A 12350-nucleotide genomic window follows, 5' to 3' on the forward strand; every position below is an offset into this window, starting at 1 on the left:
GATAAGTTTTACAGAGATGTGAAGGTAAGCTAACTACAAAGTAATTTGAGTGACCGATGATGTTCAGACTGAACACTATCCCACCTCTGTGATCCAAGAATAGATCAGGCAGAAAGACTTGCACTGCTCTAAGATTAAGAGACCCTTCTGAGTCCACCTGGTCTGCTGCAGGGCAAGAAACGTTTTCTAGCATTTTATTCGCCGTGCTTATTAGAGCGCCAAGCAGTACGAAATCGGACCCTGACGTTTTGGCGTTTACGTCGTTAAAGGTCACGTGACTGTGAGAGCTGAGGCAGGGAAATGGAGAGCAGCTGACAGCACATGGACTAAAATGCTTCTATTTTTCCATTGTGCAGAGGTTGTTGGAATTCTTCAGCGGGCCTGGCTTACCTTATATGGAGGACCTGCATTTCATTTCTGAATTACAGTGAGGTGCAACTTTGATCCAGACAGCGCTCTGTGATTCAGATGAATAATCTCAGGCAATACGTTATGATACTTTTTGAGTGGGTAAGCTTTTGGCTGAAATGCATTCTTAGAAGGATTTTGGATGCTTTTCCAATAGTCAACAACTGGATAGCGTCCTCAGCTGTCACAGACAGAGCATTATGCCAAACAGACTCAGAGGAATGGAAGACTAATGAAGCGCTCCGCACATATCTCCTTGGAGATGGTGATGAAACCAAGGTTACAGTCCAAACCAGCCCACATGCCTTTCTTGTGAGTATTAAGCAACGTGTGAGATTTCCAGTCATACTGGTTAACAAAAGGCCGTTTAAAAAACTTGGTTTAATAATTTATTTCAAAGGTGAACCTACAAAGACTTTCAGAGTGCAGTGAGTACTTCCGAGCTTTGTCCCAGTCCAGCATGAGAGAGACCTCTGAGAGCCTCATCCACATGGATCACGTGTCCTCTTCCATCTTCCGCAATCTGCTTGAGTTTTCCTTCAATAATAATTTCAAAGTTCCCCAAAATGAGTTGGGAGCACATATAAAGGTACAGCTTCATATATAAACCTCCTTGGCTAGTAATTCAAATTCCTAGGAGTGACATCATGATTTCTTATATTTCTCTTTCTGTCTCTGGAGGTAAGCAACTATCTTCTAGCAGATGCCTTCCTCTCAAAGTGCCTGTCAGTCCTGACAGATGAGCTCAGCCCATCTAACTGTTTGTCGTACCTGAGTCTTGCTCATGAGATCTTTTGTGTGGAACTGAAGATGACAGTACTGACTTACTTGAGTAGAAACCTGCTGGAGCTCCCAGACATCATCAGGTAAGCAAAGTTTCAATTCCCCAATTTTAAATGTTTGTCTTTCACTAAAATCGATTTATACCTCAGGTGCCTGAATGAAGAGGAGAGGGAAGAAGCTGTCCACTTGAGGACTCGAGGAGACCGACACCTCTGCACCCTACGGAAAGAGAACCTGAGTTCTTGGAAGGATCCAGAAACAGAACATGCACGACACATATTCACCCTGCAAGGATCAGAGGACAGTGGAGATTGGTGTCCACTTACAGAGCTTCCCTTTCGGGCTGATAAGTGGTGTATTACAACAGTGGTGCTTTACAACTACTTGTATGTCATAGGAGGTTACAGGGAGCGTATGAAGAGAGGCTGGGAGTTCAGCATGGCTTCCTTTCGATACAATCCCTTTACTCATACGTGGGTCACCACATCTCCTCTGATAAAAGTAAGCAGTCTCCCAGTTTGAGTCTCAAGCAGGTGGCCAGTCTGCCTGTTTGTCTTAGCCCCAGCGAATTCCTCTTGCCTTGTCTTTTTCCATCGTTTATATAACACTAATGAAAAGTGTCGCCATCTGTCATATCCACAGCACAGAAGGCACTTCAGTGCAGTGGCCTGTGAAGGCTGTATTTACGCAGTGGGAGGCTGGTACTTGGACTCTCTAGTAACTCCAGACTCCAGCACAGCTCTCTACACAGCTGTAGAGTGCTATGACCCATGGAAAGATAAGTGGAGGTTTGTTTCCTCTTTGTTAGTTCAAAACAGCTAACAGCTTTCTGCAGCACTTGATGCTTTCTAATTGTTTCTCTTCCAAAAAAAAAAGCTTCCTTTAGTTATTGGTATAATCTCTGCCTCAGGTTTGTGTCCTCATTGCCACTCACTGACTTCCAGTTCACCATGTCTTTGTCCCATGATGTTCCTCTTGCTACGACCCTTGGACAGTGTATCTATGTGCTGGGGAGCATCCAGAGGACTGGAGAGAAGTTGTTACTGCAGTACAACACAAAGAAAGGTGCATACATCTGGAAAAAAGCAACCAAGCTCAGCAAAAGAAACCTGGTTTTATTTCCAGCACAGAAAGCTCACTCTTATGTGTGCTGCTGTCTGGAAAATGCCTTCGGTATAGTTCACCGGCTCTAGATGTACATTTACAAGCTGTACACTGATTCATAAATGGTTCTTTTGAATTCTTTCTTTCTCTATTAGATGTATGGTCTGAACTGCTTCCCACCCTTACCAGAGCCAGCGTAGATCTCCCTACACTTTACTTCCTGGGGGCCACGGACAGGCTGCTTGTGATTGGTGGCAACAACTCAGAGAATGTGGTAACCTCGTTCTGTGCGGAGTCACAGAAATGGGGGCCGGTAAACAATCAACAAACCCACACTCATATTAGAAGAGCACTGGATTATCTGGATGCCTAAATAACATATTCATTCAAAGTAATTTTTCACTCCATTTAAATTGTTGATAATGCTCTTTTTTCCCCCCAGGTTTACAGCGCTGAGAAAGTGGCATTTGCAGGTCAGGGGACAGTGGCTGGTGATCAGATCCTGATGATGCCAAGTGTTGAGCACAACACTGTTGTTAGCATGGACCTCCAAACACTCTCCCTCAAAGCTTTCCCTCCTCTACCCATCTTCACTCGCTATGAAGCTACCTTTTATCTTCATTTCTAATGCTATGGTTAGCATCTTTGCACACATATGTTGTGTGCAGGTTCTTTTGAGCTGAATGTAGTTTGCAATAGCCCAAGTACTTCTAGATCACTTCCCAGTCCTTATGTTGTCCAGTGTTCATATTTCCTAAAATGTAAGACCAGTTTACCCCGCTATGTTGAATGTTTGATTTGTTTACATTAAAATAATGCAGTATATACAATGCAATACCTTTCTTGCCTTGATTAACACCTTCAAGTCCTACTAACCATCACCACCTTGCCATCACCAGTGTGTGAATGTGTGTGTGAATGGGTGGATGACTGGATATGTAAAGCGCTTTGGGGTCCTTAGGGACTAGTAAGGCACTACATAAATACAGGCCATTTACCATTTTAACCATTCTCATCGGTGTCAAATATAAAACTGGTATTACAGTGTTTTATTTATTTATTTATTGGTGCCATAGCAGAGATGTACTTCTAAGTAGGTGAAATGTCACATGGCTCTCTGTTACTTCTCAACACAGCGCTACAGCGGATTCAGTTACGTAGCCAGTTAGGCTCTGTCTCTGTTTGGTGTCTTGTTACAATGACATGGGAGAGAGAGAGAGAGAGAGAGAGAGAAACCGAGGATGGTGGTAGGGAGGTGTGTAAAGCACAGGAAAGGACAAACTTGACCACAACCTGACGAAAGCCACTCCAAGGGCACAGAGCACATAAGCCTGAGCTCAGAAGAAATTCATTGCCTCACTGACACAAACCAAAGTCATAGCTTTCCTTTGCTCCATTGGTTTAGGCTCACACTGCCCTAAAAAGGTAAAGTTATTTTTGCTCATTTCTGCATGTTTGCTTTTTTTTTTCTTCTGATTGCTTCTAAGTGTAATGCTAAAATTTTGCTTGGGCATTAAAATTGGAATATTATAAGAGGGTTTTCAATAACAGACAAAAATCTTTAGATATCTGCGAGATTTTGAAATGTTTCTATATTAACAAAGCTGCAGAGCTTTTCTAAATCTTAAATTATACCAGTAGGTTTGCACACATTTGCGTGTTGTATTCTGTGTTTATATTTCCATGCCCGTCTGCGGATTGCACACATGCTCAGCCGGTGTACCACTATATCTGGCCACTGAACTTTGTCCCACTTGGTGACTGTTCAGTCATATGACATGGAAAAAGAAATACTAGACCTGCTGCCCCCAACCATTATATGGACTGCTATGGGAAGTCCTGATATTTTTGTTAAGAATTAAGGAAGGTCATCGTATTTCTCAGACAAAGACTGAACCCTTTCAACCTTCAGTGTATTTATTTTGCATTTAGACACCTGTTAAACTTCTGCCAGTGACCCACCTTATCACATTATGAGCAAACAGGACAAATAGAGCCGCTTTCTTTAAAACTGCCGTCAGTCACATCTGTGAAAGATTGTTTTTTTTTTCTTGAGGTTAACTGTGGTATGACAACAGTTAATGAAATACCCAATGTTTAGTCAAACCTGGGCATGGCCCAATGGGGAAAGAAATGAGGGAAATGATGAGGGAGTTCAGTGGCAAGTGCTGAAAATCAGTCTGTAAGTCTCTCAGTGACGACCTTTCAATGGACTAGTAATAAGTAGGCATGATTCAAAATTGGGATCTTTACAGATATAGCTTCTTTTTTCTGTGGAAAATAATTTAGAGTGTGTTATCACCATGAAGTCGTAAATCTCTGAAACCTTTAACAACCACTATTCAGATTTTCATTTTTTACCTGGCATCCAGTGGTTAAGACAGGTGCCGACACCCTCTAGGCCTGTGTGGGACTTTAAACAACAAAAGGTATGCATTTTGGACATTAAGATCTTGGTAGGACAAACATTTGTAGCTGTCATTAAAAAAAAAAAACCCAAAAAACATAACATTTTAGTGGATAAACTATTAGTTAAGGCATTACATCACCAGTAGGAGTATTTTACATTTTTTAAATAATTTTATGGTGTGGTTTTTGCTGATTTATTTATTTATTTTTTAAATTTTCCTTCTTTATTTTTCTTCTTTTATTTTTATTTTTTAATTGTTTGGGAGTGTTTTACTTCCTACCAACGTCTCCCCAATAGCCCCTTTTAAAAACAGGGACAGCTGGCCAGCAAAACAGTTGAGGGTCGTAGTTCTAAGTACAGTAATTTTTATATTCATTTTCAGTTATACTGGGTAAGAAACTTAATGGATGGATGGATGAATGGATGGATACATTTTATTGTAAATAAATTTGTTTTCTGGGCACCACTTTGGTCTCTGTAATCCTGAATGAATTAACATTAATTTATTATGTGTATTTTTTATTAGGAGATATTATAAAATATTATAGACCACTGTATTTTTTATTTTTTTTTAAATGTAATAAGTTCTCAATGCTGTTCATGTTAGCAGAACACAGAGATGGCTGAGGCACATCAGGCGGTAGGCTTCCAGTTCACTGTGCGCCCAGATGGTGTGGACTTTAAACTGAGCCAAGAAGTCATCAAAAATATCTACCTATCAGGAGTGACAGCATGGAAGAAGAAAGCCATTCAATTCAAGGTACAAAAACTGGCACTTAATATGGTAATATCCAAACTGAAAGGAGAGACCTTTTGTTACTAACCAATAGTGGTATTTTATATCCACAGAATGGTGTATTGGCAGGAGTCTACCCTGCCAGTCCCTCCAGTTGGCTAATAGTTGTAATTGCCATGATGAGCTCTTTATATATCCACATAGACCTGTCTATGGGAATGATGGATACCATCAAGGAAAACCTACCATATCGGTCAGTAATCCCACAAAGCCCAGTTTTGAAGTATTTCACTTGACCTTTAGACTTTACTGGACAAGCGATGCGGTTATTTTGAGTCATTTATCTGTTTTTATGTCGTTATTGACAAAGGCGGTGTTTTGCATTTTCTGAGCAGAGACTGTATGTCAGTACAGACACGAGCAGTGCTGAGTGCCATCCTGTTTGCCACAGGACTGTGGCTGTTCCTCATCTACCTCCTGAGATACACTCTTAAAGCTCTTCTGTCCTATCATGGATGGATTTTTGAGTCCCATGGAAAAATGAGTACATCAACTAAAGTGTGGCTGGTATGTTCGTCTCACTTTCATTCATGGCATGACTCTTATTTCATTTGGGACTTTTTGGTTCTGTCATTAAAGAGAAGGGATCTTCACTGATTTTTTTCTTTTTCTGTTTGTTTTTTTGTTACCAGTGCCTGGTAAAGATGTTTTCTGGACGCAGACCCTTGCTCTACAGTTTCCAGGCCTCCTTACCCAGGCTTCCTGTGCCCAGTGTGGATGATACAATTCACAGGGTATGTAGTTACAGTAATGGATTTGCATGATCAGAAACACATATCTTATTTGTGCTCCCATAGTTTTCTAAAAACATAGAAACGTGGTCTGGACATCATTACAAGTAGTTGAGATTTTTATGCATAGAAGCTTTTAGTTATTGTTGTTCCATCAGTTCCTGAATCTAAACTCACACTGAACTCAATCTATACCAGCTGAAGTTCTTGTCAATAATTCAGTTGATATACAAAAACCTATTAGACTAACCAAGCACAGGTATAAAAATACTACCTATGCTGCTCCAGCAGCCTTCCTGCACCCTGCTCAAATTGTGTACAGTTTTTCAGTAGGTTTTTGGGAAGAACTTGGCACGTCCTCTTGCAGAAAAGCTGTCTTGGATGTCTTCCAGAATTTCTGGTTATACCTTTCAACTGATATGTCAATGTTTTGTTAATTAAATTAAATTAAATTTTATTTATACAGCACCAAATCACACCAACAGTTGCCTCAAGGCACTTTATATTATAAGGTGGGGCCCTACAATAATACGTACAGAGAGAACCCCAACAATCAAATGACCCCCTGAGCAAGCACTTTGGCAACATTGGGAAGGAAAAACTCTGTTTTAACAGGAAGAAACCTCCGGCAGAACCATAGAGGGGCGGCCATCTGCTGCGACCAGTTGGGGAGAGAGAAGGAAGACAGGATAAAAGACATGCTGTGGAAGAGAGATAGAGATTAATAACAATTAATGATTCAATGTAGAGAAGTCTATTAACACATAGTGAGTGACAAATGTAACTGAAGAAGAAATACTCAGTGCATCATGGGAATCCCCCAGCAGCCTACACCTATTGCAGCATAACTAAGAGAGGATTCAGGACCACCCGACCCAGCCCTAACTATATGCTTTAGCAAAAAGGAAAGTTTTAAGCTTAATCTTAAAAGTAAAGGTAGTGTCTGTCTCCCGAATCCAAACTGAAAGCTGGTTCAACAGAGGGAGGGGCCTGAAAACTGAAGGCCCCCATTCTACTTTTAAACACTTTAGGAACAACAAGTAGTCCGATAGCAAAGTGCTCTAATGGGTTGATATGGTACTACAAGGTCATTAAGATAAGATGGGGCCTGATTATTTAAGACCTTTATGTGAGGAGCAGGATTTTGAATTCAATTCTGGATTTAACAGGAAGCCAATGAAGGGAAGCCAAAACAGGAGAAATATGCTCTCTCTTTCTAGTCCCTGTCAGTCTTGCTGCAGCATTTTGGATTAATTGAAGGCTTTTCAGGGAGTTTTTAGGACTTCCTGATAGTAAAAAGTAGTCCAGCCTAGGAGTAATAAATGCATGTACTAGTTTTTCTGCATCACTCTGAGACAGGATATTTCTAATTTTAGAGATGTTGGGCAAATAGAAGTCATTTTATTACGTGACGTCTGCTTCTATGTAACACTACTCCCTGCGTATGATATTCTTTTCACAGTACCTTGAGTCAGTTCGACCTCTGCTGGACAATGAGCAGTACAATAAAATGGAGCTTTTGGCCAGTGATTTTAAAGAAAACAAAGCAGCTCAACTGCAGAGATGCCTAATCTTAAAATCATGGTGGGCAACAAATTATGTGAGTAGTGTTTTCTGTCTAACATGCTACTGAAATTGTCTTGAATTGTAATGATAGACAATAAAAACCTGTAATTTTCTCCAGGTAAGTGACTGGTGGGAGGAGTACATTTACCTCAGGGGCAGGAGTCCTATCATGGTCAACAGTAACTTCTATATAATGGTATGTAAAACTGTCAGTACATCAGTTGAGCGTTTTTTCATTTTTCTGTTAGTAATGGGAATGAGGTAATAATTTATTTTAAATAATTTAAACACGTCATCTTTAACTTTTCAAATAAATGTGTCTGTTATCTGTGTTTGTTCTCTGTTTTGTGTTGTCACTTTGTTGTGTTTGGTCATTCCATTTATTGTGTGAAGGACCTCTTGTACGTGACCCCAACACACCGTCAGGCTGCAAGAGCAGGAAATGTGGTACATGCCATGTTGCAATACAGACGCAAACTGGAACGTGGTGAACTTGCACCGGTATAGCTTGCCATTACAATTACTCTTTTCTCTCGTTTTATTGCAAGGTTAAACTCTGTGTTGACTTCTATTTAACTTTTTCTGCTCAGCTGAGGGCTTTGGGGACTGTTCCTATGTGTTCTACTCAGATGGAGAGGATGTTTAACACCACTCGCATTCCTGGCATTGAAACAGGTGAGCAAATGTTTAGATCTGTACTGTATGAGTGCTCAATCATCAGTCACAGATAAGATACTTCCCATTGTCCAGTATGCAGCACTAGTGGGTACATCTCTATTAATGATTTCACAGCAAATAGGTTCCATCGCTCTGTAAAGCTACTGGGACATATCTTTGATGCTGTGCTTTCAGTAAGTCACTGTGTGTAACTTAAATTAAATCGAATTTTTTACTGGCTTAACAATCTTTACAGATTTTGTGCAGCACCTGACTGATCGGAAACACCTGGTTGTCTTCCACAAGGGTCGGTTCTTCCAGGTGTGGCTTTACACTGGAGGCCGTCACCTTTTGCCCAGTGAACTTGAAACACAGTTTCAAAGGATTCTCAATGATACATCAGAACCTCAACCAGGAGAGCTCAAACTAGCTGCCCTGACAGCAGGATACAGGTATATACAAACAAAAAACACCTTAAAAAAGCAGGTAAGCAGGTTAAATGTTCAAACACTTTCAGCAGAAAAGGGAAACAGTCTCACTCTCACCCTTAGGGTTCCATGGGCTCAGGCTCGGATAAAATATTTTAGCCAGGGCATAAACAAAGTATCCCTGGATGCAATCGAGTCAGCTGCCTTCTTCCTGACATTGGATGATGAGCCGCAGGGTTACGATCCTGCAAAGACCAACTCACTTGATAGCTACGCCAAGTCCCTGCTGCATGGAAAATGTTATGACAGGTAGGCAAAGAAGACCAAGCCTTTTATTGACTTTGACCAAACTGATTCCCTAAAAGAAGTTGGGGTTTTTCTTGCAGGTGGTTTGACAAATCTTTTACATTGATCTCTTATCCAAATGGAAAAATGGGTGTAAATGTTGAACATTCTTGGGCTGATGCACCAATTGTAGGACACATGTGGGAGGTAGGAAAAGTGTTCTGAAAATATCCTCAAATAATGATTCAAAGAATGCAAATTTTCTTCAGCTGCATTTTTTTTTCTTTTAAGTATATTCTATCAACAGACTGCTTCCATCTTGGATACACTGAGGAGGGACATTGTAAAGGGGATGTGAACAAAAACCTGCCTCATCCCACTCGACTACAATGGCAGATTCCAAATGAGGTATAGAAAAATTTGTATTTATTTCTTATATCCAGTATTGTTTTTAGTTTTTTCTTTTAATTTAATGGTGTTTTAGATCTGTACACAAACTAATTAGGATATTCTTTTACCCTCTCTAAGTGCCAAAATGTCATTGAAACGTCATACCTCTCAGCCAAGCAGATAGCTGATGATGTGGACTTCCATGGCTATCTGTTTGCTGAGTTTGGAAAAGGCCTGATCAAGAAGTGCAGAACAAGCCCTGATGCCTTTATTCAGCTGGCCTTGCAGCTGGCCCAGTTTAGGGTAGGCCTGCCATAGTTCATAGAATCACTGACATTTCTTTAAATGTATCTACAACCATCAACTAATAGATAACTCTTTGCTTTATAGGACCAGCGTGTGTTCTGTCTGACGTACGAATCATCGATGACACGTATGTTCAGAGATGGGCGGACAGAGACAGTGCGCTCCTGCACTTCTGAGGCGGTTGCATTCGTCAGAGCCATGGAGGACGCTGGTGCGACGGTAGGCAAAACAAATAACCATGTCCACAACAAATAAAAAGGTCATATCATTCAGCTGCTCGACAGGTGTGTATAAAGAGAATCACAGGTCAAAGGCATTTTAATGGAGAAGTTTTTAATAAAAATAGACAACAACTTTGGACTTAATGTGGTTTATAATGTTTATCTTGTAGTCACGGGACGTTCATGTACTCAGTTTTAGATTTTCCGATGGGTCACATTGTTAAAGAACATGTTGTTCTACTAAGACCATGGTGACCAAGACCTAGAGGTAATGTGTGTCAGTGCCCTGGACTTTAAGCTCTTGGATGTTCTGACAGGGTCAAGCTGGTACTTTCCTTCATTGATAAAGAAATCTAAAAATTATTTTAATGCAGTTTTTATTTATTTATTTAGAAATATTAGAAACTACATTGCCTGTTGTTTATGTTGTCAGAATGCCCAGAGACTTGCCCTGTTTCGGAAAGCAGCAGAAAAGCACCAAAACATGTATCGTCTGGCCATGACTGGTTCTGGGATCGATCGTCACCTTTTCTGTCTCTATATAGTATCTAAATACCTTGGTGTTGACTCACCATTTCTTACTAAGGTTAGCACTATTATCTATCATGTGTTTTTAATGTGTTTTTGTTGTATAATGCTCTTTTCCAAACTAAATTCACTGTCTTTGCGTAATGCTTAAAAGGTGCTTTCGGAGCCCTGGAAGTTGTCCACCAGTCAGACTCCACAGCAGCAGCTCAATTTAGTTGACATCAACAAGTTCCCGAAATATGTGTGTGGTGGGGGTGGATTTGGCCCTGTGAGTTAATTTGATGCAATATGAACATGTGCAAAAAGTTACAGTCATAGCTTTCTTACCTGCTGGCCTGATCAAGGAGGGCTATGTGAAATGTAACAGCATCTCTTTGTTATCTTAGGTAGCTGACGATGGTTACGGTGTGTCTTATATCATTGTTGGGGAAAACCTCATCACATTCCACATCTCCAGCAAGTTCTCCAGTCCTGACACAGTAAGACAGAAAAAAGAGCACTGCATACTATAGATCCAACTCTTCCTGTTTTTATCTCTTGCTCTGATTGCTCCTTCTCTGTCTGACCTACAGGACTCATATCGGTTTGGTCAGCATATTCAAAAGGCCATGCTTGACATCCAAGCTCTCTTCAAGCCTGAAAATGATAAGACAGCACAGAATGCAAAGTATGTCCATCTGGAAAATGGGAAAAAGCACATATAACAGAGAGTGTGGCAGGGTATGTTGGATTTGGAGCACATACAACCTGTGACTCAGTCTTCATTCATAAAAATAAAACAAGGCTCTGGTGACAGGTTGGGCTGCTGTGGTGAGTCACAGCACAGGAGCTTGGCATTCCTCTCAGACAAAAACAATATTTATTACACATCTATGTTTTTCCTGTTTATATTCGGGGATAAAGAAATGTATTTCTTTTTACACAATAGTTCCTCACATACACATACCACCCTCACTGTATATAAATCCAATGTAATGTAAATAAAGCTACAATATGTATTTATTCATGATCTTATGAAAGCTGTAAATATATCTGCCAATGTGTTCTTGTATTTGCAGATCTAAATTATTTGTTATGTGCCTGTATTTAAGAATTTGCTGTTGATTTTAAGGCGGCTGTCATTAGTGATTAAAAATATAACACACTAAATGCAACTAATGCATAACTAGTGCAGTCATCATCAGTGATTTCTGTGGCACTGCTGTGGAAGATTGGAAAATTCAGTTTGAAATGATTACATCAGCTGTGTGTGTGTATAGATAGACAGATATATGACATAGTGTAGGGACTGAAAGAGGCATGACAGAGCAGCAATGCACTGACAGGTCTTAGTGAGAGCTGTGGGAAATTTGCTGTCAAAATTAGGAGATTGTGTTCAGGAGAGTGAATTGTCTCCTTAAACTCTTGTGCAAGCATTGCTCCATGAATACAAATCAATAGAAAATAGTTCATCATACTGGTAAATTTGTGGATGACATACAGTATTGTGCAAAAGTCTTAAACCAGCCCTAATTTCTTTATATTTGGCTTCCAAGGACCCAGGTGTATTTGTAATTACTTTAAGTAGTCTTGAGCTCCGAAAGATTTCTGAAGATCATTCAAAGTTTTTCTGTGGACACTGGCTGCTTTTTCACTGTTTCTGTACAGACTAGTCTTTGTTTTGGGTTTTTTTGTTTTTTGTTTTTTTTTTTGGGGGGGGGGGGGGGGGTGTTAAGCGACATAAAACTGACGTATGAT

The 12350-nt window shown here is 40.3% G+C and overlaps 2 protein-coding genes across 5 annotated transcripts; both read left to right on the plus strand.

Moving 5' to 3' along the window:
- The first annotated feature begins 180 nt into the window (after window positions 1-180).
- Window positions 181-3292, plus strand: LOC308392819 (kelch repeat and BTB domain-containing protein 11). The gene is made up of 8 exons (XM_080876084.1): window positions 181-720; window positions 809-997; window positions 1090-1274; window positions 1341-1692; window positions 1834-1979; window positions 2102-2256; window positions 2451-2608; window positions 2738-3292. Exons 1-8 carry the CDS (start codon window positions 469-471, stop codon window positions 2921-2923), a joined length of 1623 nt encoding a protein of 540 aa, XP_080732210.1. The 5' UTR covers window positions 181-468; the 3' UTR covers window positions 2924-3292.
- cpt1b (carnitine palmitoyltransferase 1B (muscle)) lies at window positions 3292-12272 on the plus strand. 4 transcript variants are annotated; one of them, XM_080876083.1, is made up of 19 exons: window positions 3292-4724; window positions 5313-5465; window positions 5555-5694; window positions 5837-6008; window positions 6134-6235; window positions 7695-7832; window positions 7917-7994; window positions 8192-8299; window positions 8389-8473; window positions 8712-8907; window positions 9007-9192; window positions 9270-9375; window positions 9460-9576; window positions 9697-9861; window positions 9949-10083; window positions 10519-10671; window positions 10768-10881; window positions 11000-11092; window positions 11186-12272. In XM_080876083.1, exons 2-19 carry the CDS (start codon window positions 5325-5327, stop codon window positions 11315-11317), a joined length of 2361 nt encoding a protein of 786 aa, XP_080732209.1. In that variant the 5' UTR covers window positions 3292-4724; window positions 5313-5324; the 3' UTR covers window positions 11318-12272. The 4 variants fall into 4 exon arrangements, with proteins under 4 accessions (XP_080732209.1, XP_080732208.1, XP_080732207.1 ...); XM_080876082.1 differs by having other exon boundaries at window positions 3292-3720; XM_080876081.1 differs by having other exon boundaries at window positions 3292-3720; window positions 5316-5465.
- The last annotated feature ends 78 nt before the right edge of the window (window positions 12273-12350 follow it).

This window comes from Rhamphochromis sp. 'chilingali', assembly GCF_963969265.1.
Source record: "Rhamphochromis sp. 'chilingali' genome assembly, chromosome: 2".
Classification (NCBI taxonomy): Eukaryota; Metazoa; Chordata; class Actinopteri; order Cichliformes; family Cichlidae; genus Rhamphochromis; species Rhamphochromis sp. 'chilingali'.